This window comes from Penicillium cinerascens (assembly GCF_028974065.1).
Source record: "Penicillium cinerascens strain IBT 15544 chromosome Unknown scaffold_4_segment0_segment0, whole genome shotgun sequence".
In the NCBI taxonomy this organism is placed as follows: Eukaryota; Fungi; Ascomycota; class Eurotiomycetes; order Eurotiales; family Aspergillaceae; genus Penicillium; species Penicillium cinerascens.
This window is the reverse complement of record NW_026695297.1, coordinates 782,456-807,347: the sequence shown is the minus strand read 5'-3', so window position 1 is coordinate 807,347 and position 24,892 is coordinate 782,456. Positions and strand designations below refer to the sequence as shown.

Below are 24,892 nucleotides of genomic sequence, written 5' to 3'. Positions count from 1 at the left end.
CAAGATCCAGCACAACTATTCGTTTACTGATGCGTCGATAGGGTATCAGGGTATTTTGGGAGGTATAAGTTCGGCTTTGTATCCGGACTATGAAGGCATTCGGACTATGGCCGAACATTATGACTCAATAGTTTTGAGGAACCAGAACATCCAGATAATACCGTCATTGTATTCTTTAGCTTCTTCGTGTAACTGGGCCCCAACTTTGACCCCAAGTGTGGAGTGCAACCCGGTGCGTACTTGGCTGGCCCACCTCCAAAAATACGCCCGTCCCCGCAATTCCTCCTTGACTTAACAACTTTTGACTTGATCAGATTCGCCGAATGATGGCAGGGAAGATCTTATCCATCTCGGACCTTGAAGCCGTAGCTGGCCAGACCCTTCCGGTTGCGACTCGAGGTAATTTGCAATTCGATTTGGGCATTCCGTTCCCCTGCTAATGAGGGGGCAATGATGAACAGACTTCTTCAACTCCGGCGCCACGAATCAAGTGACTGTCCATGAGAACTCGTCAGCGTATCGAAAGTATCGCATCCTACCGCGAGTCCTGAAAGATGTCTCTCAAGTCAGCACCAAGATCAGCCTTTTCGGCCGAGACATCACATTCCCACTCTGCGTATCTCCAGCAGGGCTCCAGGGAATGGCTCACCCAGATGGAGAGCTAGCGACGAGTAGAGCATGCTCCAAAGCTGGCGTAAACATGGGTGTCTCTTCTTATGCCAATCACTCTGTGGAGCAAATTACTACTGTTGGCAAGCAGATTGGGCCAATTCATCACGTTATGCAGCTCTATACTATGACGGATCGCGAGAAGGAAGCTCGTATTGTTCGTCGAGCAGAGGCAGCAGGCTGCAAGGCCATATTTCTCACTGCAGATAGCCCTGTTCTCGGTGTTCGATACAATGAATGGCGGAGCGAAGCTTTTAAACCACCCGCGGGCCTGGCGTATCCAATGATCGAAAAGACATCAGAGCAGATCCAGTCGCAGTCTCATGATGATGGATTCTCATCATTCAATTCAGACTCTCATTCATGGGCAAATGAGATTCCTTGGCTGCGCAGTATCACTAAGATGGAGGTATGGATCAAGGGAGTATTGACACCTGAAGATGTTGAGACGGCAATCGAATATGGCTGCGACGGTGTGATCATCAGCAATCACGGTGGACGGCAGTTGGACGAGACGCCGGCGACTATCGATGTTCTTCCTGCTTGTGCAAAAGCTGCGCGCGGTAGAATTAGAATCCATATTGACGGAGGCATCAGATCTGGTAGTGACATTTTCAAGGCTATGGCTTTGGGCGCGGAATGTTGCTGGGTTGGCCGTCCTATGCTTTGGGGGCTAGCGGTGAGTCATAGATACCGCATATCAGCCTGTTTGTGAATGGATGATGGCTGACTTAATTCATTAGTACAATGGCCAGGAAGGAGTTGAGTTGATGCTCGCAATACTCTATCAGGAATTCAAAAGGTGTATGCAGCTGGCAGGCTGCAAATCCATTTCTGAAATCAGTCCTTCAAGCTTGGGAGTTGTTCGGTCAGATGGGCCGCTGGCAAGGATTTAGAGGTATGAATACAAGACATAGAATTGAAATTCATCGAATGATTGTGTGGCGTGTAGAAAGTAATGGACTTGAGCCAAGTAGTTATAGCTCCTAGTGATAGTGTGGGCATCTCTTATCGGCGGGTGACATCAAACAATTTTTCCGAACTCCAACTCCGCCGACCTCCAGCTTCAACAACTTCCCGAGCTCTCACATCCCACCAGAGCCCTCTCACAGCCGGTTAGAGAGGCCAAATATCTAGAAAATGACCTCTTCTCCCGCACCAACCACACACATCGCCCAAACCCTCCTCGCGCGCGCCCACTCCCCCGACACAGCGAGCCAACAATTCACCGAGCGCATAAAACAAAAACCCCTCTTCCTACGCCCAACATCACCCTCCGCGTCCGACAACCGCTCAAGGCGACGCCTCCACCACCTCCGCAAGAAAGAATACTTCCTCAAACACCAACGACCGCGCCCACTGTCCGCGCGTGAGAAGCGCACCTCAGGCCTCTACGATCTTCCCAAGGAAGAATGCAAATATGCCATTTTCAAGGGACTGCATGCTCTGTGGACGACGTATATGCAGGAGATTCTGGATCTGAAAGCTGATGGGAGAAGTGGACTTGTGACGCCGGCGTCACACGGTGCTAAGCTCGTCAGCGCGGATTATCATGGCGCAGAAGTGGAAGTTGTGAGGAGTCGGTCTGCAGGGAGGGTTGGGCTGAAGGGGTTTGTTGTTCGCGATACGAAGTTTACGTTTACTATTGTTACGGAAAAGGATGAGGTTAAAAGTGAGTTTTTGCGATGGGATGTTAATTTTGTCGGATGCTGACGATTTGACAGCGATACCGAAGGAGCATACCATTTTCCGATTCACGGTACCGTTTCCGAAGTCTTCGGAGTCTACAGCGGATGGCGAGAAGCCGAAAAAAGGACATACTGAAGACCTCAAGCCTCTGGAATTTGAGTTGCATGGAAGCCAGTTTGAGAATCGGCCCGTTGATCGGGCTAATAAGAAATTCAAGTGGAGGAATGTCGACTATCTGTGACGGCTGTCTTCGCGGAGAAATCCTAACAGAGCCTCGATATTAGCTTAAAACTATGATACCCCCGCTCAATGGCCTTCGAGCCATTATTGCACGCATATAGTAGACTGGCTAGTTCGATTGAACGAATTCATCCCGAGGTTTCTACAACGGAAGATATTTACAGGTGGGAAAGGCTGCAAAGCTTTTAATGTGGTCAAAAACATTTGTTAGATTTCATGATGTAAAATATTTGAAGATTGCTGTGCCACAGGCGTGGCGAGGCGTTTTGAGCTGTAGCTTGATGGTCATGGTGCTGCGCGACATGGGCCAGTCGAATATTCTCGAAGAGATTGACTTGAAGCCCTGTCGATAGACGACTCGATTCGAGGTCAAAATCTCGAACATTTCAAGGCCCGATCATCTCTCGGTGATGCACCGTCCTTCTTCCAACCGAGGATTTGGTCGTGAGGATGTCGGCATCAGACTCGAGGTGTCGAAGATTGCGGCATAGATTGCATACCCTCGTTGAAAGAAGGAGTGAATGCCAGTATCCCGTTCAAAGGACACGGTCCTCAGTCGATGCTTGCTGCATTGCGAGCTATATGAAGCCGCCAAGCGGCATGGTCGATGAAATTAAATGCAAAGTGCGCATGATAAAATCACATCCCTGCCCATTCAATACTGAAAGCGCGGACACTTTCCACACGCTCAGCCTCGGAGTTGACTTCTTCCCGGGACTTCTCTGGCCCACCGAGAAGGAAGCCTTTCTTAACACCGGTGCCCAGTCGGCCACCGTTGACAATGTCCATCAAGTCAATATTCTGATCCCATTCTGCCGACACAACCAGGAAGTGCGAGTGGAAGCGGAGAGGATCGCCGGGGTAGGCCACATACTGGCATCCGAATCGCAGCCCTGGCGAGAGGAAGTAACCACGTGAGTGTAGGTGGGCGAAGAGCGGGTAGGACAATGGTACTTCGGGCTTCGAGAGAAGTTGGCTTGACGAGGAGGGGTGAGGAAGAGGTGGATAGGATGTTGCAGGTGTAATGCCCATCGCAAGCTGAGCGTCAGGTGTCGAGCTCGTCAAGGGTTTGCTAGAAGAGGCCGGGTTGCTGCCATCATCTGCAAAGAGATCCACCACCGACGCCGGCTCATCCTGCTGTGCTGAAGACGACGCAGAAGCATTGTCATCAGCAGCTTTCGTAGCCTTGGCTTTGGCTTTGGCTTTGGCCTTGGCCTTCTCGTCTAGCTTCTTCAATGCCTGGTCTCGTTGCTGGCCCTTTCGGTCCGAGAGGATGCGAGTAGCGTGGAGACCTTGGGATTCTAGTTCGCGTAGATACTGTCGGCGGTCCTCCTCTAAGAGCGACTTCATGCCATCGTGGGCCTTGGCTTCGTCTACAATGCAAGCTACACCCCTGTCTACCAACACCCGCGCCTCCTCTGGCATCAGCTCGAGCGGCAGACCCAGGAACACATTCTGCTGCGGAATTTGAGGCAGAGTCCCGATCAGCACGCCACAGATGTTGTGCTCGCGTCGCAGGTAGGTCACGGCATCGATTGAGAACAGAAGGTATCTACCAGATATGAATGAGATCGGGATGGGAAGGGTAGGTAGGGAGTCCATCTTGAAAGCAATTCATAGATTCTGTAGCAATGCGATGTTAGCAGTTGCTCATAAACAGCAGATGCAGTTTGAATAAAGATGAATTCAAGGCAGGTCATTTTCAATACGTTTCTCAGTCACCGGCGCTCATTTTTTTGAGATTATAACGAGCTTTCAGGGGATTGACAGATTTGTAGATGGATAATCATGCAAAGAGGAAAACAAGGCGAAAAATTGCAAAATCTTACCATTAGCGAGACGAGTCCGGGATTTGACTAGCAAAGCCAGAGACCCGAGAAGTGGAAGAAGGAAAAAAGCGAAAACCCGAGTTTTGTGAAGCTCCGCCCGCGCTTGTCCCCTTTGGGCGGGCGGTCTTGGCTCCCCGCGGCTTTGCTTCTGCCCGGCTTCAGCTTCAGCTTCAGCTTTAGATCTCACGCCATGAACTTCTTGCTCTTGCTATTTCTGATCTTCTTCGTACCCCTGCTGCTTTTTGCAGGTGAGAATCTATAATATCATACCCTTCCTGGACACCAGTACATCTCTGCTGACACTCAACAGCATGGCTCTTAGCTTCATCCTGTCTGGGGAATCGCTTTCGCGTAGGAGGCTTTTCGGTGCGACCGGGTATGGACACATATGGCCAGAGCTATCTCCGGACTATGGCCAACTCAGGCCCAGCAATGTCGGAGCAGATTGAAATGGAGGACATGCTAGCCGAGCCAGGAACTCTCCGTCACTTTGACGAAGAAGAGGATTGAGGTTGCAAGCTGTCACACATTCCTCAGAATTCCAGATCCGACTTTTTAGGCATCCCTCCGGGGGCCGATGCTTCCTGTGCCTCCTTGTCGCCCTCGTCCGGTGGCAAGCTGAACGGCTTGATCTCGAAACGCCGCCGACTCAAGATGAACGCCCAATCCAATCCCACATTCCGATCGCTTCCACCGCCTCGTTCGTGCAATACTGGAAGGCGATGGGTCTTGAGCATGCCCTGCGGTGGTTCTTCTGATGATGTCGCCGCTCCCGAAGTTGCCAGGTTATCGGAGGAATGAGGGAACGGACAAAGTTCAATGACGCCGTCGCTGAGCAGCTCCATCCAGCGGACTAGACCGGATGAACGGGGGAATAAGGATAATGGGAGGGTGATCATTGCGGTGACTCGAGAGGTGTAAGCGCTCATCACTGCCTTCAAACCGTGAAGGAATTGCAGCACATATTCGGGCTGGCATGCGTCGGGCGGATACATGGTGGGATTGAGCAGAGATGGAATAACAATTCGGTGAACGACACTCGGGCTGTCAGATTCAATGGCGGTCTGAAGTCGGTTTAAAACGGCTGTGAAGGGCGAGCCCCTCGAGGGCATCAGAGGAGTGAACGTCATGTTAGTGATGGACGGATGGGCGAGACGTTTAGTGAGATCGAAGGCGTGGCAGAAGGCGACTTGCTGCTTCCCATCTTGTTCTCCAGGTGAAGCAGCAGCAGGGGCTATAATCGTCAGTATATATAAGCTAAAAGCTCCGCTTCATGAGGAACTTACCATCACGCGATCCTGCAATGCCCGCGCCAAACTCGCCTAGTCGCTCATATCGCCAGGCAATCTTCATCTTCTCATCCTTGCGCTTGTCCGATCTCTTATCATTCAGCGACTCGGCCGTGCCGATCAATCCAGGCAGACTGCGACCCCATTGCTCGGGGACTCCAACAACATGGACCTTTTGTTCCTGGACGACGCCCTCCGCTGCATAGTATCGCAGCAATGCACCTGCAAAATCGGTGGTTCCATTCTCCTCTATCAATAAAGTCTTGCCCATAGGCAGGCCTGCATGACCCGCCAGTAAATTGTCTAGCGACGGCGTTCCTGTAGAAGTAGTCGGTCGTCCATCGTCGGGGGAGGGGCGAATTCCTGGGTTGGACTCCGGAGCTGGCTGTGCGGGAGCATTGGGAACAGCAGCGCGATCCACGCCAACTGACAAGCCGATGTTTCGCTTGCGAAAGGACATTGTATGCAAAAACAGAAATTTAAATCAAGAACAGAGAGAGAAAAAGGCGATGCGCCGCAGTCGAGTGCAAATCGTTATCGGCGGGGAAGCAGAACCGGCAGAAAAAAAGAAAAGCTTCAGAACTCCGATTCTCCACCTTCAAATCCTACCTTCCTCAACTCTCCACCCTGCCAACCACTTCAACATCCCGGATCGCAGGGGCTCAACCAGAATTCTTGCAGCGCAAACCATCCGCCTTCTTTGATCACCCAAAAACTGCATCACCGCAAGTCGCAACCTCACAATGTCGGACCCGCTCCTGTTTGAAGACACCTTCACGATCACCGCGATCAACGCCCAGAAGTATGACCGCGTTTCGCGCTTGACCTGCACCTCCAACGATGCCTCTCTCACATTCACCCTCGATGTGAACTCCGAGCTCTACCCTTGTGTGGTGGGCGAGTCGCTCTCTCTGGCTTTGGCCTCGACCCTGTCTCTCGACGGCAAGGAGGATACCCGGAATAGCTGGAGAGAGGTCAGCATGGGTGAGCAGACTCTTGCAAATGACTACGACTATGTCTGCCACGGAAAGGTTTACCGTTTCGAGGAGGGCACTACCAAGGATACCATGTAAGTTTTGCAATGCCTTTGTTCTTGGCAGATTTTCCTTCGGGGGCCTTTGACTGACAGATGATCTTTTCAGGGCCGTCTTTGTTTCTTTTGGAGGTCTGCTGCTCTACTTGGAGGGTCCCTACAAGAAGCTTGCTCCTCTGCGCATCGACCATGTGTACTTGCTTCTGAAGAAATAAGCCAATTTCGTTAGATTTTGGTGTCTATGGCTTGATCTGAGATGATCAGAATTTGTCTCGAAATATACTACATAAAGGGCAAAAAGTTACGGGGTGTACTTGATTTGGGCAGATGTTCATATCTTCTTTATGGGGTTGTGCAGCGCTGGCGTTTTTTGCATTCTGATTTGGGAATACCAATAGATGATCGTCTATCAAAAATCGATCTTCATTCAAGTGAGGCAGTTCTTGGCCTGTATTGTGCTCTGAAGAGGGCTGTAGAAACTGCTGAGACCTCTTATACGGATCTGCAGTCAAATGATTTGGTCATAGTACGACAAGGTTCTGGCGTTTGTGTTAGCCAATTCGGACCAAGCACTCGAGGTGACAAGGCTCGTAGAATCAAAAGGATAACGTATTTTGAAACGTGATTTGGGAGCAGCAGAGAGAGACGAATAGAAAGAAAAATGGAGATCAGTGGTCAGACCTATCGGCCATCCTCATATTTCATGTAGTTACAAAATGTTCATATTTACTTCTGGCAATGCGATGCAGTTGGATATTCCAAACGACGATGCAAGCGCGCCACAATATCCAAATAATCCGGCTCATTCTCCGCCGTGAGCAGACCATGCCGAATAAAGAAGTCAATTATAATGACGGCGCAGTTCGGCTTGAACTCACCCCGCGCAAGCGCCTCCTGCACCTCAGGAATAGAAAGCAACTTGAACTCCTCGACCTCGTTGTCACCGGGCCGGGGTACCACCGACGCATCAAGCTTCAGATCGTAGACGTACTCGACCTCCGGCTGCAAGAGACCGGTTTCGCCACCAGCGCGGGGATCGCGCACATGGTGGTACGTCACACAGCCCCTGGCGGTGATCTTGGGCCGGATATCATCTTCGGGGAGAGAGGCTTCTTCCATTGCTTCGCGGACGATACATTCGAACGGTTTCTCGCCGGTGCACATTCCGCCTGCGACGGTGTTGTCTAGCATGCTGGGGTACGTTTGCTTGTCCTTTGAACGGCGTGGAACCCATATCTTCAACTCTGTCGCATCCTCCACGTATGCGGTCATATGGGCGCCGTAGGTGACGATGCCGAAAAGACATGAGGCACAGCGCTCCATCTCGAGTAGGTATTCACCACCGGGTCCGAAAACGGGATAGTTCTCATTGCGCCATCCCTTCAGAACCTCGAAGCTTCCCTGCTTGACGGCGTCCCCGATGCTCTCCGCGACCAACTTGCTGCGGAGAGTGGGGTCTGCATCTGCCGGCGTCAACAGGGTCAAAGTTTTCGCGGCGGAGTCAATGGCCCAGTGCTTTGACCACGGGAACTTGTCGATCACCGAGTTCAGGACATATCCTAGCGTGGCATCGCAGCCGGACACTCGGAAGGCGTGGTAGTTGTTGAGGCTCTCCGTGTAGGCGGCGCGGTTGTCCTCATAATAGGGGAAGCTGCGGCCATGAGACAATGAAATGCAAGATTGGGTGGAGTGTTAAGTACTTATCGCATTCGCAAACGAGATCTAGATTTGACTTGGGCATGTTGAAAGCTACGTATCTGTATGGGAAACAGTATCCCGCGAACTCTACGACTGAGATCAGCGCCAAGCCCTTATCGACCCGATAAGGGCAGCTCCCCTCTTATGTCACCAGCTCCGAATCTTAGAATCTCTTGGAAGCTCGACAGAGTTCGAGGAATCCTCAATTGCTCCAACACCCCTTCATCTGCACCTCAGTCCCGCTGCGACCATGTTCTCCGTCGTGATCCCAGGCCGTCCGTGCCTAACCGACATCATCCCAGTCGACAGTCAACCAAACGGCCAAGCCACCAAGTTCGCATTCAACATTCCGCTCAACCCATCCTTCAACGATCTGGTAGTCTTCTTCCTCCCGGGAACAGTCCTACCCCCAAACACAGGCGCCGCGATCTATATCCAGACTCCGGACCCAACCACCGGCAACCCGACAGACTTCCGCTTCATCGGCGCGCTGGCCAACGAAAAGCCATCCGGCATCTTCACCGTCAAGGCACCAAGCAACAATGGCCCGCAGCGTTCAGAAGCTGAAGAAGAGGATGAAATGCTAGATGAGGGCGCCTCCGGTCCCGCAGGCCCGTCCAACGGCGTCGTGACCCTGGGCATTTCAATTGAGCCTGTTGAGAATATCGCGCCGCAGTTATCTGCGCTTGAAGCTCAGGCTCCGCGCGAACAATCCACTGCGCTGATACGACTATCTCCGGAACAGCAGCAGCAGCAGAAGCAGATTTCGACAAAGGTTCTTGCGCAGCGCATTATTGGCAGTGCGTTTAATTTCCTGGCTAGTTTCGCTGAGTCGGATCCCTCTAAAAAGGGCCAAGATGTCGTACCGCTTAAGAGCTTCCGCGATTGGTGGACGAAGTTTGAGCGGCGCATTGATATGGACCCTTCATTTTTGGAGAGGCAGGATCCTAATGCGACGTGATTTCTTCTCTTTGGTCTTTTCTCGGGGGAGTTCCCTGCATGTGGTTTCTGGAGTATATTTGCATTAGGATTGAGCGACTTTTTCATCTGTCTTGATATGTGTCACGATGTTCTGGCTGCGAAATGTCCCGGTCAAAGCTTAGGTCTTTGACGGGGAGGGCATACAATAATCAAAGCTTTTCTTTTTCCATTCATCATTTACAGGAAAAGTTATTATATACAATTGTCGTGTTTGCCATGAATCATCCATATTTCTGCTCGCCGTCAAAACCCCAGCCCAAATACCCTCCCAGTGCATAAAATGGATCATGTTTCGGATTTGTGCTTCGTGTGCTGCAATGTCGAATTCGGCCGGAGTCGGATTCCAGGCTCGTAACATAGACTGTACAGTTCATCGACGTATGTGGTAGGCGTGTTAACTGCATCGCCGGCGGCAATAACAGCATTATGCGTGCCAACTGGATTGTGAGCTGCATTCTCGTTGAGTCGGCTGACGTCAACGCGAACTTCTTTCTGCACGGTGATATCGCCCAGAGCATAAGTAGTTTTGTCAAATAGAGACTCCTGTGAATGGGTTGTTCCACTTGTGGATTGCTTGCGAGAAGGCCAGAGGCGCAGGAATGCGGATTTTGTTGAGGCGAGGAGGTCTGCTTCTGAGGCTGTGGAGCCGGAGCGTACGTCGGTGATGAAGAGTTCCTGGCTTAGTTCGCGGGTGAACCCATCTCGGTCGGCGATGCTGTCGTTTACTTGCTGTTGTACGCGGAAGAGACGGAAGGGGGTGAATGTGAAGTCTGTGTTTGGGACCTGTGTGTCGAGAGTGCCGACGACGCAGAATGTGAGGAGGGTGCAATGTTGCGATTTGAGGTCTTCTTCGGAGAGTCGATTTGCGGTGCGGCATGGCGTTACAAGAGGTCGTGCAGAGAAGCGCGCGGCTGTACGCATTTCCTCCGGGAGTGTTTCTGCGAGAGAGGCGATTCCCTCCACGAGGTGTCGGCGGAACTCGTCGACGGCGAGGTCGTCCTGCTTAGCAGGTGGCGACGAGAGATATTTCAAGCACGTGTTCATGGACCAGCCCTCCATATGAGAAATCAGGTCGAGATGCTGCACCTGTAGACGTTTCATCGGCAATGTGGTGGATGGCAGTGGGTTGCCGGTGCCCTTCGTGGTGAGAATCTCGAAATGGTCGGCGACGGTGGGACGCATCACAAACGAGATGAGATGAACACCCTCTCCGAAGGTACGGTTGGAGGATGCATAATCGCGCATATCCCGCAGGCGCTCGAGGAGAGTCGTTTCGGGGACATGAATACGACGGGAGAGCGCCGAAGTGACATGCTCGATAGTTGCGAACCGGAAGCCCATCGAGGCGAAGCGAGTTGCTTCATGCTTCTGAATTTGTCGAACGCTAAACATGAGCTGGCCCTTGCCTGTGCGGAGCGACGAACGGCCCATGGCCCGAGAAAGTCGCGAGACGGGGATAGCCGTCGAAAGAACATCATCGTAAAGCGTTCCCAGGTCTTGCAGCGGTTGTCGAAGTTCGTCGGAAATTTCCTGGGCTGTAACACAGAAAAGCTGCTTGAACAGGGTATCAAAGTCGGTCTGCAATTCCGTCTCCTTGTCCATGACCACTCCACGAGTAACAACGTGCTTTCGAATGGCTCGTTGTTCGGATTCCAAACGGTTTCGCATAAAGGGGATTAGGTCTTTCACAACGGGCCAGTTTCGACTTGCCCGGAAGGCCCAGAGGAAGGTAGGGTGGGTGCGTGTCAGGTCGTCATCTTTGAAAGTCTGCGTTTAAGGTTAGCTGAATATCTCAAGTAGCATGTTTCAATTAACGTACTCGTCCGATATAGTGATCAACGACCTTCCGAAGTGGCAGGAGTGCCTGTGGAGTGACCATGACTCGACCGGCGGGATCAAAGTAGGCACAGGCGAGGACGAGCTGGTGTGCGCGAGTAGTCGATCGTCGTCGGTTGCCACCGGCCACGATGGCACATGCGGAGAGAATAACACAGGCCACGCAAGCCTTCAAACCGTGTCAGCTTCCAATCTATCACCGTTGAACGTGAATAAACTCACTAGCACAGCACAGACAATGACTGTCTGGCTTCGAGATAACTGGGTTCCATGATTGATCGACTCGACACGTTCTGTGTAGATCGTGCCAACCGCCGCTGTCCAGTGCATGCCCGACACGGCGGCAGCAAGTAGACAGGCACAGATACCTCGCCTCCACCAACTATCAGTCCATGATGCTCTCCACCGGAAGAAGATTCCCAGAGCTACAGTGCTGGAGAAAATAGCGATGGCTGCAGATCCGACGACGTTGGCGACCTTGTACGCACATCTGTAGTTTGCAATTCCGAGTTGGCCGACGTAGTGCATACCGCAGACTGAGCTTCCCGTGAGAAAGCCTCCGATCAAGATACGAATGTAAGTCGGTCTCTCTTCGACACCAATGGAATAGAAGGCGGCAAGCAGTACAACCACAGGAAGTACGAAGGATGTTCCGGTGAAGGCCACATTATACAGGATCTGGATATTTTGTGCCCCGTCGCCGAGGACGATGGCGCGGTTGCCGATGAAGTGCATGCACCAGATTCCAATGCCACCCATGGTGATAGAGGAGGTAAGGAGTAGATACCTTCGATATTTGTCAGTGGTGGTTCGGGTCTCGGGGCGGGGAAATGTACCAATTGTAGAATCCGGACCTTGATGTCCTGCGGTGCAGAAGCTCGAGCGTAGTTGCACATCCCATCGAGCTGATCACATATGAGAGAAAGATGTATCCGGGCAGGTACGAACTGTGGATGGGGCCCGCATCTTGAGTGCCTGCACTCGTCATGTTGCCAGATATTATGCGGTAACGCACTCCGATCCTCGCACTGACTCGGGATAAAGGTATTTGGGAGACTGGAAGAGCCGAAAGATCGACCGAAGGGCGTGTAAGATCAGAAAGACATGGATGAAATGGGAATAGTAACGGTTATCGTTGGAACAGTTGAAAATGGAATGTCGATCAGCGAAGATCGTCTGCCACGGTGATTGCTTTTGTATCTTATAATCCCAGATCAGCGGCAAAGGCTCGCATATTATAGCTAGGCCAACGTAGTAGACGAAGGCGAGCATGTGCTCGGACTAATCGCAAGCTCCGCACGCAAGCGACAGGGATCTAGATCCGCTTCGATAAAAGCGATGGGATCCACCTCCCGGCGCGCATGCTCTGTATCGGGCCCATGACATTTCGCGTGAGATTACAATCAAGCCGGACAGTGGATTTCAGACTCCTTCCCGATGGAGTCCACAGAGAAAAAGAAGTTTCGGATTGATCAGATATGGCCCAACAGGAAAGCAGCTTGGTAAAGCAGGATGGGTCCCTTGGCGCAACGCCATCAGACCGGACTTTTGTAGCGAGAGTGATGTCCTGCACTGGATAGCCCGTAGGCCAGGCTAGATCTAGATCGGATCGTAGTGGGTAAGGAACGATGGGGCCCGGGGGTCGATTAGCGTACCGGAAGCTAGCGATGGCCCTCGGTTCCGTGTCCGTCACTTGGCCTATTCTGCTGTAGAAGGTGAGAGAAATGAAACATACTGACTAGACGGGCCATTTCGCGCACCATACTTCGTAGTGTGATAATGCATTGTTTTCCTGTCAGTTGCCGTAAACTTAAAGAGACAGCCAGCATACGAGGCGAGCAGGTCGTGGCCACTGGATGTGTGGGTGTGTGTGTGCTGTGGGTTCGGGCCCCTCCGAGGCGTTGATTGGGGCATCCATACGCCATCGAGCTCAGCTGCGCCTTTTCGTCATTTGCAAATGAAGTCTGATAGATTAAAAGCCCCACGCTACTGGGTAAACCGGACCTCTCGCCCTGGGCCATCATGGGGGTTCGCGTTCGCTCATCCGGATCTGCGAGCCACTGTCCGGGACGATCAGTCACATCGCCCGAAAGCTTCCTCGGCAGGGCTGGCGTTTTTCACTGCATGAAAGGCAACCGACAGTGTCGTGGATGCGTGAATTTTGGAAAGATCAATTCCCCGATGTCCCCGGAGCCGCACGGCACGGCACATGGAGCTCGGTTCTCGTTCGGACAATATGGAGAGATATGGAAAGAATTGCGCTATCCTCTTTCGAGCACACACGGTGTGATTCGGTGTCTCAATAAATTAACAGGGCACAGTTTGATGGGCTCGATCGATCTATCGCACTAGCGCGCTCTGTGCAATGGTTCACGGTGGGCGTGTTTCGGCTTGGCCACGCGACAGACAGTGCGGGTGTTCATCTGCGAAAAGAAGATTGACCGATCTGATCCATCTTACCGGGTCTTGATCTCGGTTCCCGGTCCAAATTTGTGGATATGGTGAGTCCGTTCGGCACCTGCCAGGTCCACTTTGACACGCTATCAGCTGCGTTGAATGATGTGTGCCGCCGTTAAAAATGTCCCCGTCGGGTTTGGGAGGCTCTGGGGGGTCAAAACGGATACATAAAACATGTGGAAAATGACCAGTCCAACGCAAACTTGGGAATTTGTCGCATGGCACCTGCATTGACACATGTGGGTTGGGTCCACGGTCCACGGCTATGTTCTCCGGCCGCTCAATCGGGAAATGCACCTCTCGCCCCGTGGCCAGGTGGCTGTCAAACATACCTTCGAAGCATGCTAGAATGCGAATCGGGAATCTCGCCATCTTCAAATTAACGGCTTCGTCACACAGCCATCTGGCTCTCGCTTGTTGACGAGACGATTACATCCGAATCGAGGGAATCGATCCGTCCAGACTGAAACTTGTCGACATGTCCAGGCACGATCTGGTTCGTATGCAAATTTCAATCGAATTTGTCCTCCTTCGGGTAATTGATTCGTGAAGGACTCCTGGGCAACAACCCTTGGAAGTCGGGGATCCGACTTCCGCACCAGCATCAAATGATTCTACAGATAGGTATTCGCTCGAACGTACTTCCAAGGACTCATCACTTTCTGGAATCATTGCTCTCTAGACCAACGTAGTTTCCAGCGAACTATAGTATACCCTTTGCTTATCAGCGCACTGAAAGTCGAATTCCAAGGTTACCGTCACGTAGAAACCTAGTTACCGCAGAAGCTGCAGCAGCGGAGTGGTCACCGTGAATAGAAGTAACTACTTGCATAATGCACAATCATACTGCTGGTTCTTCATCCCTCCACTTACTCGGGTCTACTCATTTCAAGTACCCGCCTTGTACTCTCGCTGAATTCCCGCGTAGGACATATCATCTACCATTCTCTCTTTCAAACCTCAATTATCCGCACAGACGAGATCTGGGCACTTAGCTTGCCGCATGGTGTGTTTCGTAAGTCTCATCTCTATTCCATAGTCTAATATAGCGCAATATCCGGGCTTCCCTTAGCATCGCTCAAACCCGTTGCCGAAATGCTTACATTAGGCATACTCTCAGTACGAGTTAAACGGAAATAAGTCGTTTTGGCCTCATTAAGGCGTTCCAAGGAGGAGAAACACAACTGATATACCATGCCTTGCCCCGCTCGCATCGATGACAAGGTGTCTTCCGACATTCCAGCATCGCAACGCCCTAAAGAAGTCAAAGAGACGATATCAGCTCATAAAATCAAGGCCTCTACGGCTTTAGTCACGTCCAAACATTCGCAGGCATAGTGAAATGGATGAAGATGCAGAGTATACCCTGCTCTCTTTCCATCTTTAAACTCATTTTAAACATCTTTCTTCATATCGATCCTGTTAAGCCTACTTTCAGATTTCTGTTTGCTCTTTAAACATGTGAAACTAATGACCTCTTATTCAAAAAATAAACGAAAAAATAAACTAAAATAAACTAAATATTTCCCATGGTGGCCTTTGTTCACGCCCGTAGATGAGAGTAGAATGTGGATAAGACCATCTGGTTACCCACAATGCAAGGGGTTTATTGATCGACATCCGCTCGATGCGCACATGTTTGTTATCGGTGAACGTGGAGTTCCCATATCTTGCACGAGGTTGCTGCCGGCATTCCTCTGGGCGAGGATAACCAGCTTCGCGTCACAGCTCCCAGTGACGGTTCCCGTCCCTATTCGTATTGGATCGATGGAACTTTCATTATTCCAATGACACCGTAATCCATCATTAGCAGAAGCTTCATGGCTTGTTTCGAGGAATGGGTAGACCTCGATGCCGCCATGAATCTTATCGATGGGAATCTACCGGAGACTTTCGTCGCGAGTCGAGCACTTCTAATTCAATCTTATTTTTGCATACCGATATAGCTGCAGACAGACCCTATCGTTGATTAGTGGCTTTCTGTAAGCTGCATGCAAGCTGCATGATCATCCAGGAAATAATATCTCGTCTCCAACTACAAATTCATTCATGAAAGAACGAGCAAAACCAATTGCAAGTCAAAGAGAGGGCTCTTTGCCCTGGATCATATTATGTGTTTGATCTCAAAAGAAAAACTATTTCATAAATCTACCGGTCCCAATTTATGCGAGCAGCTTCTGGACAGCGGCGTTGATAGCAGGAGGGTTGGCGCCACGGACCATGTCGACCTTCTTGCCGTCCTTGAAGAAGAGGAAAGTGGGCATAGCAGAGATCTCGTTGCTGGCGGCAACCTCGCCGAGCTTGTCAACGTCGACCTTGTAGAACTTGACGCCGGTGTGCTCCACGCTCAGCTTCTCGATGGCGGGGGAGATGGCCTTGCAGGGACCGCACCACTCCGCGAAGAAGTCGACGAGGACGGGCTCGCTAGCGCCGATAACCTTGGACTCGAAGTCCTCCTTACTATGAAACAAGGCTTATTAGCTGGTGCGGAATGAGAGAAACAGAGAGGAAAACATACGTAGTGATCTCAACGACGTTGCCACCCATTTTGAAGGAAGAGCGCGAAAAGTGCGGGACGGGAGTAGAGGAGAAAGCGCGAGGAGCGTGAACGGACGGAAGTCGCGAAGTAAGAGGCGAACGGACAAGCAGCGGAGTAGCTCTTGCGAGACGAGAGAAGCGTGCGAGGCGGAAAGTGGGGGATTTGAACTAAGCGCTTTAGTTTTCAAGGAGGGGCAGATATGGTGAGGGGCGGGTGGTTTTTATAGGGCGATGACGTTCCGACCTCCGAAGGCTTAGGTAAGGGCCGCTGAATAATGGCTGGCCACGGCCCTTTCCACCTTCTGCTTGAAGGAACGGGTGTGATTATGGAATGGGGCGACTTACTGCTTGCATGGCAGGATTAATCACTCGGTGATGTTCTTAGCTGGGCTCGAATTGTCCAATTGCGCGTGGTTTGACGTCCCGAGGGAAAAGGAGATGGAGCGGTGGGTGGTGGCAGTATTCGTGGCCTGAGATGACGTGATCGGTTGCTTACGAATTGGACGCTTCTGGACTAACTTATAAAAATCTTACCTTAAGGTAGGTATAGCTCAAGGTATGAAGGGTTCGTAAAGCTAGATAGTTCTTGAGGATTATATGCAAGATAGAGTCATACATGACGCAATTATCTTGATTTCAAAGTACGTTCCAGCATTTTCTGACAGATTCAAAGGCCGATTCGCCGTGCCGTGTCTGGCCAGTACAAACACCGCTATTACTCGGTATACGGGCACCAAAACATGGTCCTAGCTGAATGACAGAGATGGAAGAACAATGGTCTATGGAGCAGTATCTAACATGGTGCTTGTGTAAATCACCCGAGCAACTAGTAGAAGAAATACAGACGTGGAATCGTCCAGCGAATCACAGGGAAAGGTGTATATTAAAAACAGTCAACAAACCGTCGGGGGACGGTACAGAAATGAAGGTAGCCAATGGAACATCCACTCTGGCTATGTGGATCAAAGTTTACAGGGCTGGGAAAGGGTCAATCGACCCGGCTATTGAAACAGGAGGCGTGCATTGATGCTGGGGAAAACAGTCGAAAACATGGGGGGTATCAACAAATCGAATGGTAAGCGTCGTAAATGACAAGCTCGGCAGGGTCAACTGGGATGAAGGGGTATGGAAACAAGGATGGAAACAAGGATCTTAAGGAGACAGAAAAATGGAGTGCCATGAGGCTGATGGGCCCGACATCACATCATACAAGGGGTAGATAGCAGCATCGAGACCCTCAAGGTGGCGCGAACAAAGGAAAAAACAAAGGAAAAATCTAAAGGAGTGACAGGTTATGTATGTGGCCAAATAAACAAATGGCCCGAAACAGATGGGTTTAATCCTGCTCCAACTCAGCATGGCCAATTTCACCATGCTGGCTGGCCACTCGGTGGAAATCCGTGGGAGGGACAGTCTCCTCTTCGGAGCTGTGATCCTCCTCTGCCGAGATGGGGGAAAGGGAGGGGATGCTCTTCAGCATGCCCTGGATGGACTTGGGACGAGAAGTGGGGTTGACGAGGATGGGGCGACGACCAACTTCACTGTGGTGCCACATCTCGGAGGGCTTGCCTGCATCAGAGCCAGCGATCTCGTCATCGATCTCCGGCTCTCCCATGACATGGCTACTTGCTCCACGAGAATCAACAGAGTCCCGCGAGTCGTCATGTGTATCGACAGGGCCATCCATGGCGGCTTCAAAGGAAGTCATGGTCGCACGGACGGGACTGCCGGGCTTGTGGGACATCCGACGGAAGAAGTCACCAGACATCCAAGATCCCTCAGAGTCGATCGAAGCCAGAGACTGCGAGAGGGGCACATTGCCGGTTTCAGGGTCGATACTGCCGTTCCATGACTGGTGGCGGCGTCGACGAGGGTTAACTATATCCATGCCCGCACTGGAAGTAGGGCCATGCAGGAAGGTGCTGTCAAACTCATTCTCCAGCGAGGATTCGGGCACCTGCTCAGGAATATCGGGAGACTGCAAGCGCGAGTCCGGGGGTGACAGAGGCTCGTCGCCAAAGTCAAAGTGCTCTGTGAACTTGGAGTGGGAACGCATGACAGTTCCAGGGGGCATGAATGATCTCGGTGGGATGATAGAGGGCTGTGGAGGTGATGACTGGGTGTGGATTTTGTAAAACGACTCGTTCGAAGGTTGCGTGGAATTCGAAACCTCGGGAGCCGAGTCCTGGAAGCGCTCACGGTAGCGCCGCTTGAGGCGGGAAGAGCCACGTCGGAACAACGATGTGATCGTATTCCCACGGCGACCACTGGTATCGGATGATCGACGGTCCGAAAGATCAGAAGCTGAGCCAATGCCAAAGGTTTGTGATTGACTGGGGCTGTTGATTCCGTGTCGGAGAGAGGAATGGGACGGGGAGAGCGTGGTTCGCGACATGCCCATCTCGTGTGAAGGCGCAAAGCTGGGGCGTGTGGAAAGCTTGGGAATCTCGCGGACAGAGCTATCGTCAATGTTTCCCATGACGTTGGCGCTGTCCAGAGACGCAGGCCTGGCAGCATCGCTACCTTTGGACTCGCCTCCTAACCCAGACTCGGATACCTCTGCAGGAGTGGGCTCGTCGATCTGGATTTCAATATGCCCCTCCTGCTGTTCCATATCATTTTGCATATCAGCCGAAACCTCGGGTTCAGGCTGCGGTTCCGTGGTTGCTTCCACCGCCTGTCGCTTCTCTTCCGCTGCTTGTTGGTCGGCTCGTTTCTGCAACTTGCGCCTCAGCTTCTCTTGATCGTCGATTTGCTGCTTTTCTCGGCGTCGGCGATCTCGGTCTAGTAATTCGCGGAGGCCCCCTGCATCTAATGAATCGGCCAGTTCCTTCACACGGCGTCTAGAGTAGTAGAGATTATCATCCGACGTTGCCAAAGCCTGCATTCGATCCTTGTCACGTCGAGATTCTTTAGCGGGGGGTTCCTGGCTTTTGGCTGTCGGGAGTCGAGGAGCCTCGACATAGCGAACAATGGGCCGTGGGGTCAGCGCAGCGAAGGCGTTGACCTTATAAGTGAAAGGGTCGGATACGTCGGATATGGAGGAGGCAGCAGAATCCCGAATAGAAAGGCTGATATCTGACATGTAGCGGTCAACGCGCCGGCCATTTGCTCTCCTCTTGCGATGTTCCAGCGCATGTTCGCCGTCGGGGGCGGTGGATCGGCGCGGGATATCGATCGGGGTCGACGACAACATACGAATTTGTCGCTCGCGCAGGATCTCGTCCGTACGGCGCTTGCTTTTTCGGAGCTTGTTGGGTCCATTGGGAGATTGCTTTTTTGACAGCGATCCGGTGAGCGACAGTCGTCGCTGCGGAACAGTGTTCGGTTCGGGGTGACCTTGTTGTTCTGAGATTCGGTGATCGAGCGAGATCGGACGATGCGAAGAGGTGCGAGTCGAGTCACGGACGCTGTCTGAACCATCACCGCCACGCGACATGCGATTGTTCTGGCGCTTGGAAAGACGACGAGAAGGCTTGCGGCCTAAGGCCGGCTCCACAGAGAGATCCTGCTCCAGCGACGTCTGCAAAGCGGCGGCCTCGTCCGGGCTGACCTGGATCGTATGCCGCTTACTTTTGCGGCCGAAGGGCCATATCGCCATGGCGCGAGAAGTGCACCGCGGGCGCGGCGAGTCAGTCCGAGGTCGTACGCGATCTGATGACTGGACTCATGGGGGGAAAGTTGGGGTCAAGTCAACAGGCAGCGAAAGTGAGACGAGTTGGCCACCGGCGTCATACGTGGGTATAGCGTTGTTTAGGTTTCGAAGGACACGAGGTAAATAAACAGCGAACGTGGAGGAGTCGAGAAAGGGATAGTGGCTTAGCCGTCACCAGAGGCAAACAAAACAAGACAGGGAAGAGAACAGAGAGATGATCATAGAGAAAATGGAAAATGGAAAATGGAAAATGGAAAATGGAAATGGAACATGGGTGGAAAAAAGACCCACGACCAGAAAGGCTCCAAAAAGGGCCCAGAACAGAGGGCCGAAAATGCCCCAAGGCACAATTTTATTTTAATTGTTTTCCCCTATAAATAAGCCCGACATTCTTTTACTTCCCCCCATCGGCCCTCTACCGTGGTCCTGGTCCTGGTTCCCGGTCCTGGTCCTTGTACCTGGTACCTGCCGGCCCTTATGCATGACACTGGAACCACGGGTAGTCGATACGATCCTACTGCGTCGAACAGCGCCTCAGGGGATCGGCGAGTCCCATTTCGTCATCGGCGGACTGTGGGGTGAGTAACACCGGGTTATCCACTTGGCCCCTACTGTAACCGTCCTGTGCAAGGTATCGCGAAACCGAATCCGGATGGGACCGTCCATGACGAGTCTACTGTAATGCCTTCTCCCTCGGACGCCGCCGCGACAAAACTGACAGATCTCGTGCACCGCGCGCGTGCCTCTGTGACTCCGGAAGTCAAACCCGCCGTTGGGCGCCCGGTGGAACCCGAGCCCACCGTGGGCATTGGACGTGCTAAACCACTTTGACTCGCGGGAATGGGACCCCATCTTACGCAACCCGTGGTGGTTGGCCCGCTACACGGGCCTGTACCGTGGACTCGCCCGTCACAACACGTCTCCTTAATATGACCGATTGTCTGCCGACCTGCGGTCCTGCAGGAACAGGAACTTTGGGGGTTGTGTTGACTGTGTAGACGATCGTCGATATTGTTGCCCTTTCGGTCGGAGCTACGGTCGGTCTAATGTTGTGGTCATGATGAGCTTTTTCTTCTTGTTTGCGCCTGGGACTCTGGGGCTCCGACCTGGTATCTGCAGGGAGTCCGGCTCCCGTTTCGTGTTAGTGGTGGCACCGGGCAACTGCGTGGCTTCGAGAACATGTCCCTGCCACCACACACGGCGGCCGGGGTCTCAAATTACCGCTAATTACAAGCCTTTCCCTCATTGCCAATCCGCCCGGCAACTCGCAACTCCATCGGCAACACAACTATGTCTGGGGGTAACACGAGATCACGCGGTAAGATCGGAGATCCTGAGCTTTATCCTTTCTTTTCTTTGTAGTTTGTTACATCTTCGCCTTTCTCACAGCAACCGATATGATATGACGGCATCAGCAGGCCTTTCAACTCCAGCCTGAGTCTTCTTCCCCATGTCAGTATTCGCGGGTGCCTTCGCCCTGCACTTTGCGGGTGGGACTGATGGTCTCAGTTTATCTCGGTCCATTTCAGTCTAGTAGAGCCCCCCGCTTCCAACTGAGACAATTCTCAGTTAGATCAATCACAAAGAACACGGTTCCGGCGTTTATGGGTCCCCTATCGAACACACTCACAGTTCAATTATCTCCAAAAAAAAAAAAAAAAATGCTCGGGCATAGAAGCCAATTTCCGGGTCTGTTTGAGACAAACTTGGGCATCAAGACGTGCAGCACCGATCTACCCGGATTACCCGGCCCCAGCTACCCTACTTGGCGTCGATAGCGCGGAGGCGGACCGAACTTATATCCAATAAAGCTACGCCGGGACCCCGGCAGCTGCTGCTCAACGTAGAAAGCAAAACACGCCGCGGCATTTGATTCAGCCTCCGATGCATGTTTCTTCTTATCAACTCTATTAATTCTTGACGCAGAAATCGTGGCGCGCTGGTTGGGCCATTGGGATATTCTATGAGGGTTTTACCATGGAGACGGTGGAAACCCAACTCGGCAATAAGCAATCGTAGGAATATCTCCTTAGTTCCTCTAAATCCAGATCAAATCAAAAGAGCCATATGGAATAATGAATACACAAATGCCGCCTAGTTCCTCGTATATCCCCCGTTCCTCTATAAACGCCGATCGGATGCAAACCGGCAACCCATGTAATCAAACTAACGCGGATAAGTCAAATCTCCAAGCAACATCATATATTCCTCAGCCTTCAGCAAACCACCTTGGACAACTACCCTTGCCCCATCAGCTCCCAACTCTACCCTAGCGAATAGGGTAGGGCAGGCTAGATCAGGCCAACGCCCGTCCTTGCACACGTTGTCACCGCCACTTTCCCTGGCTTCTACAATTCGCCGCTGTCACGTACTGACACGTTTTCGCAGCCGATTCGGCTCTCGTTCCAAGACACGATATTGACGGCTACCGCGTCCGCTCAGGAGTCGCTTGAGCGACCACGACCTGCGGACTTCGGTGCAGGGCGCGGAGTGTTCGCTTTCGTTCTCGGGTGATGCGTGGAGCTTGCGGGGTTCGGATTGCAGTTGTTCTGTTAATGGCTGGGCATCCATCGTCAAAGTGTTCACGGGGTCTGTGATGTCTGAAGGTGTTTGTCGGGAGGGTGCACCCGTGGACTGCTAGGTGGGGTTCCAAGGTTCGGTTCGAGTATATGTTATCGGAGATAGGGTAAATATAGTTTTGACGGCTTAAGCTTTGAACCGGGATATGGTCTTTGTGGTATATCGATGGTATAGTGAGAATGGATGGTAGGTCCAGAAAAGTCCAGATGATGTTAGACCGGGAACCGGGGAGCGGGGTTGAGCTGTGGGGGCGATTTGCATCCTCCAGTTCTCGTGTTTATCTGATTCCGGGTGGTTCCCAAGTATACTTTGAGTAGTTATGATCCTGGTTTTGTCTGGTTCTGTGACAGGAAGCTAGATCCGGGGTCTATGTGATATTGGCCAGGCTTTCCAGTTAGTATGTTCGTCACGAGTTTATCTTTCAGAGTAAATACCCTGGAAGGTGTTTCAAGGTTGATGACACCACCACTGCGGGAGATTATATCAAAGTTTAGTATGTGAATATAGCTATTCTGTATACTTTATTCCTCTTGATCCTTCAAATCTTGGCTTAAATGATCGGGAAGTGAGGCATCCTGTTGTGACGCGTCCAAGCACGCGACTCAACGAACATGCATTCGGCGCGTTCAGGTCTCTTTTCAATTCAATAATGAGAACGTATAGCTGGAGCAGAAAAGTATTTAGAGCATTATGAAGTTGTCTTACAGTACGTCCCGAACCGGTGCGACCACCTATACTTTTTGACCAATTTTCTAACAGTAATGCCAGGACACACTAGTCCTTGTTAGATTTTATCCGGAAACCCCTGCTAGGTGGATGTGTATTTTGTCCTTTTTAAATTACAATATGGTTTTTATTATGCATTACCTTGTAACTTCAATACAACTGACACCTCCATACCCCACCATCATAACAATCTCCCTATAGACAGCGTACCTTAACAATCAATCACGAATGGCTGAACAAAATGGCGCCAAACCTAGCCCCTTCTAAACACGAATGAACTGCACCCTAAAACAATTTTGGATTATTTCTCCAGGCAACTCACGACCTGATTTTTCCCTCCTCCTTGCTCGACTAGCGGCTACGAGAGGAATGCCACAAACTCCAGCTCGTGTGCTCGCAAGACCCGAGCACATGTCTCTCGACTATGGGTGCTCAGACTGGCGGATCATGAGCCAACGAGCCGCAGATCTGTACAGAGCTGGTACCAAGCTTTGGACGAGAGAGGATCTCAAAGACATAGAGAGACAGTTGGGCCAATCCTATACAATGGATCGATTCTCCGTCCGTCGAATTGATGGAAGCATAGTCCAAATATCTAATCCTATGTTCCAAATACAGAATCCTATCTGGTATGTGGGTATTCTGATTTGGTTTCAGCCGACAGTCTAAGTTCTCTTAGGAAACCTCATGTCAAGTACCAAGAATATTGGCAACTTGTGAAAGCGCAACCCACCGGCCCGATCGAAACCTACCATTGCTCCTACATGGTAGATTGGAGCAATCGGACTGCACGAGACTTTCGGGAGCTTATAGCACAGCCTTCACAAGTCTTTGACGAGAAAGACTCTTTGTGGCAGAATAGCATAACTTGCAAGCTCTTGACAGCCTTGGTACAGGACTTACTCAGTACAAATATTGTGAAGAAATTTCTTTGCTTTGGGCTCGGTGACTTCTGCCGCTCTGCCCCTGAATGGCTAAGGAAGCAGCATGACTCTTGGGATGGGACTTCGGAAGTGAAAAACGTGACAGGCTGCATGGTTCAACATTCGATGGCTCTTACTATCGCTCAGGTTTATTGCGGCAATGGAACGATACCACTATACGCCCAGGACCCAGAGTATACAAGCGCTGCAGAAGAGGTCCTGACCAAGAAGAACTTCAAAATTGTTGGACATCATGGTGCAGGAGGATTCGCGGAAATCGATGAAGAATCGATTGTGATATCAGCCTTTGCTGCCGCCCCGGTTAAGCAGATCATCGCCGATCTTGCTCGACCTGCCCTCATTATTTCCACCGGCTTTGATGTCTTCAACAGTAATGAGTAAGTTCGCTTTCTTTGATTTTTGAATCTGGCTAACCAGGACACTTTGCAGAAAACCATTAGCAGATGCTGAATCTCCGAGAACAAGAGATATGTGGCTTGAGTATGATGCCTATAGCCTTCCAACCCATTCTGATGATGTTGAGATATGCGGTGCATTGAAAGGATTACATTTATATCGTAGACGCCGCCAAGACTTGGATTCGCAAGGAGCCTAAGTTCACAGACTATATGTAACAAAGTGGAACACCCGAGGCCATGCGCCGATCACGTTAACTAAGAGTGCAACTACAATCAACTTATTTTCATGATTAGCTTTGCCTCAGGCTTGAAAGAGTCTTGCTATGGAAG

The 24,892-nt window shown here is 51.5% G+C and overlaps 14 protein-coding genes across 14 annotated transcripts; 7 read left to right on the top strand and 7 right to left on the bottom strand.

The window, feature by feature from the left end:
* Positions 1-326: 326 nt before the first annotated feature.
* Positions 327-1,565, top strand: N7498_008257 (alpha-hydroxy acid oxidase; the record flags this gene model as incomplete). Its single annotated transcript, XM_058455319.1, has 3 exons — positions 327-399; positions 462-1,348; positions 1,413-1,565. The coding sequence occupies 3 exons, from the start codon at positions 327-329 to the stop codon at positions 1,563-1,565; spliced, it is 1,113 nt and encodes a 370-aa protein (XP_058305307.1).
* Positions 1,566-1,809: 244 nt separating this feature from the next.
* On the top strand, positions 1,810-2,599 carry N7498_008256 (RNase P/RNase MRP complex subunit; the record flags this gene model as incomplete). Its single annotated transcript, XM_058455318.1, has 2 exons — positions 1,810-2,341; positions 2,394-2,599. The coding sequence occupies 2 exons, from the start codon at positions 1,810-1,812 to the stop codon at positions 2,597-2,599; spliced, it is 738 nt and encodes a 245-aa protein (XP_058305306.1).
* A 638-nt stretch (positions 2,600-3,237) lies between these two features.
* N7498_008255 (tRNA splicing endonuclease subunit SEN34) lies at positions 3,238-4,200 on the bottom strand (the record flags this gene model as incomplete). Its single annotated transcript, XM_058455317.1, has 1 exon — positions 3,238-4,200. The coding sequence occupies one exon, from the start codon at positions 4,198-4,200 to the stop codon at positions 3,238-3,240; it is 963 nt and encodes a 320-aa protein (XP_058305305.1).
* A 417-nt stretch (positions 4,201-4,617) lies between these two features.
* N7498_008254 (uncharacterized protein) lies at positions 4,618-4,937 on the top strand (the record flags this gene model as incomplete). Its single annotated transcript, XM_058455316.1, has 2 exons — positions 4,618-4,675; positions 4,738-4,937. The coding sequence occupies 2 exons, from the start codon at positions 4,618-4,620 to the stop codon at positions 4,935-4,937; spliced, it is 258 nt and encodes an 85-aa protein (XP_058305304.1).
* A 23-nt stretch (positions 4,938-4,960) lies between these two features.
* On the bottom strand, positions 4,961-6,176 carry N7498_008253 (elongator complex protein 4; the record flags this gene model as incomplete). Its single annotated transcript, XM_058455315.1, has 2 exons — positions 4,961-5,661; positions 5,714-6,176. 2 exons carry the CDS (start codon positions 6,174-6,176, stop codon positions 4,961-4,963), a joined length of 1,164 nt encoding a protein of 387 aa, XP_058305303.1.
* Positions 6,177-6,459: 283 nt separating this feature from the next.
* On the top strand, positions 6,460-6,964 carry N7498_008252 (DNA-directed RNA polymerase core subunit RPB8; the record flags this gene model as incomplete). Its single annotated transcript, XM_058455314.1, has 2 exons — positions 6,460-6,785; positions 6,859-6,964. 2 exons carry the CDS (start codon positions 6,460-6,462, stop codon positions 6,962-6,964), a joined length of 432 nt encoding a protein of 143 aa, XP_058305302.1.
* Positions 6,965-7,475: 511 nt separating this feature from the next.
* Positions 7,476-8,490, bottom strand: N7498_008251 (thiamine pyrophosphokinase-related protein; the record flags this gene model as incomplete). Its single annotated transcript, XM_058455313.1, has 2 exons — positions 7,476-8,400; positions 8,450-8,490. The coding sequence occupies 2 exons, from the start codon at positions 8,488-8,490 to the stop codon at positions 7,476-7,478; spliced, it is 966 nt and encodes a 321-aa protein (XP_058305301.1).
* A 207-nt stretch (positions 8,491-8,697) lies between these two features.
* Positions 8,698-9,408, top strand: N7498_008250 (OPI10 family protein; the record flags this gene model as incomplete). Its single annotated transcript, XM_058455312.1, has 1 exon — positions 8,698-9,408. One exon carries the CDS (start codon positions 8,698-8,700, stop codon positions 9,406-9,408), a length of 711 nt encoding a protein of 236 aa, XP_058305300.1.
* Positions 9,409-9,713: 305 nt separating this feature from the next.
* On the bottom strand, positions 9,714-12,252 carry N7498_008249 (MHYT domain-containing protein; the record flags this gene model as incomplete). Its single annotated transcript, XM_058455311.1, has 4 exons — positions 9,714-11,195; positions 11,248-11,433; positions 11,487-12,051; positions 12,101-12,252. The coding sequence occupies 4 exons, from the start codon at positions 12,250-12,252 to the stop codon at positions 9,714-9,716; spliced, it is 2,385 nt and encodes a 794-aa protein (XP_058305299.1).
* Positions 12,253-15,883: 3,631 nt separating this feature from the next.
* Positions 15,884-16,613, bottom strand: N7498_008248 (thioredoxin family protein; the record flags this gene model as incomplete). Its single annotated transcript, XM_058455310.1, has 3 exons — positions 15,884-16,181; positions 16,240-16,427; positions 16,605-16,613. 3 exons carry the CDS (start codon positions 16,611-16,613, stop codon positions 15,884-15,886), a joined length of 495 nt encoding a protein of 164 aa, XP_058305298.1.
* A 982-nt stretch (positions 16,614-17,595) lies between these two features.
* N7498_008247 (uncharacterized protein) lies at positions 17,596-19,860 on the bottom strand (the record flags this gene model as incomplete). Its single annotated transcript, XM_058455309.1, has 1 exon — positions 17,596-19,860. The coding sequence occupies one exon, from the start codon at positions 19,858-19,860 to the stop codon at positions 17,596-17,598; it is 2,265 nt and encodes a 754-aa protein (XP_058305297.1).
* A 535-nt stretch (positions 19,861-20,395) lies between these two features.
* Positions 20,396-20,745, top strand: N7498_008246 (uncharacterized protein; the record flags this gene model as incomplete). The annotated part of the gene is made up of 2 exons (XM_058455308.1): positions 20,396-20,492; positions 20,546-20,745. 2 exons carry the CDS (start codon positions 20,396-20,398, stop codon positions 20,743-20,745), a joined length of 297 nt encoding a protein of 98 aa, XP_058305296.1.
* A 1,533-nt stretch (positions 20,746-22,278) lies between these two features.
* Positions 22,279-22,485, bottom strand: N7498_008245 (uncharacterized protein; the record flags this gene model as incomplete). Its single annotated transcript, XM_058455307.1, has 1 exon — positions 22,279-22,485. The coding sequence occupies one exon, from the start codon at positions 22,483-22,485 to the stop codon at positions 22,279-22,281; it is 207 nt and encodes a 68-aa protein (XP_058305295.1).
* A 1,281-nt stretch (positions 22,486-23,766) lies between these two features.
* Positions 23,767-24,545, top strand: N7498_008244 (uncharacterized protein; the record flags this gene model as incomplete). Its single annotated transcript, XM_058455306.1, has 2 exons — positions 23,767-23,849; positions 23,900-24,545. The coding sequence occupies 2 exons, from the start codon at positions 23,767-23,769 to the stop codon at positions 24,543-24,545; spliced, it is 729 nt and encodes a 242-aa protein (XP_058305294.1).
* Positions 24,546-24,892: the final 347 nt, after the last annotated feature.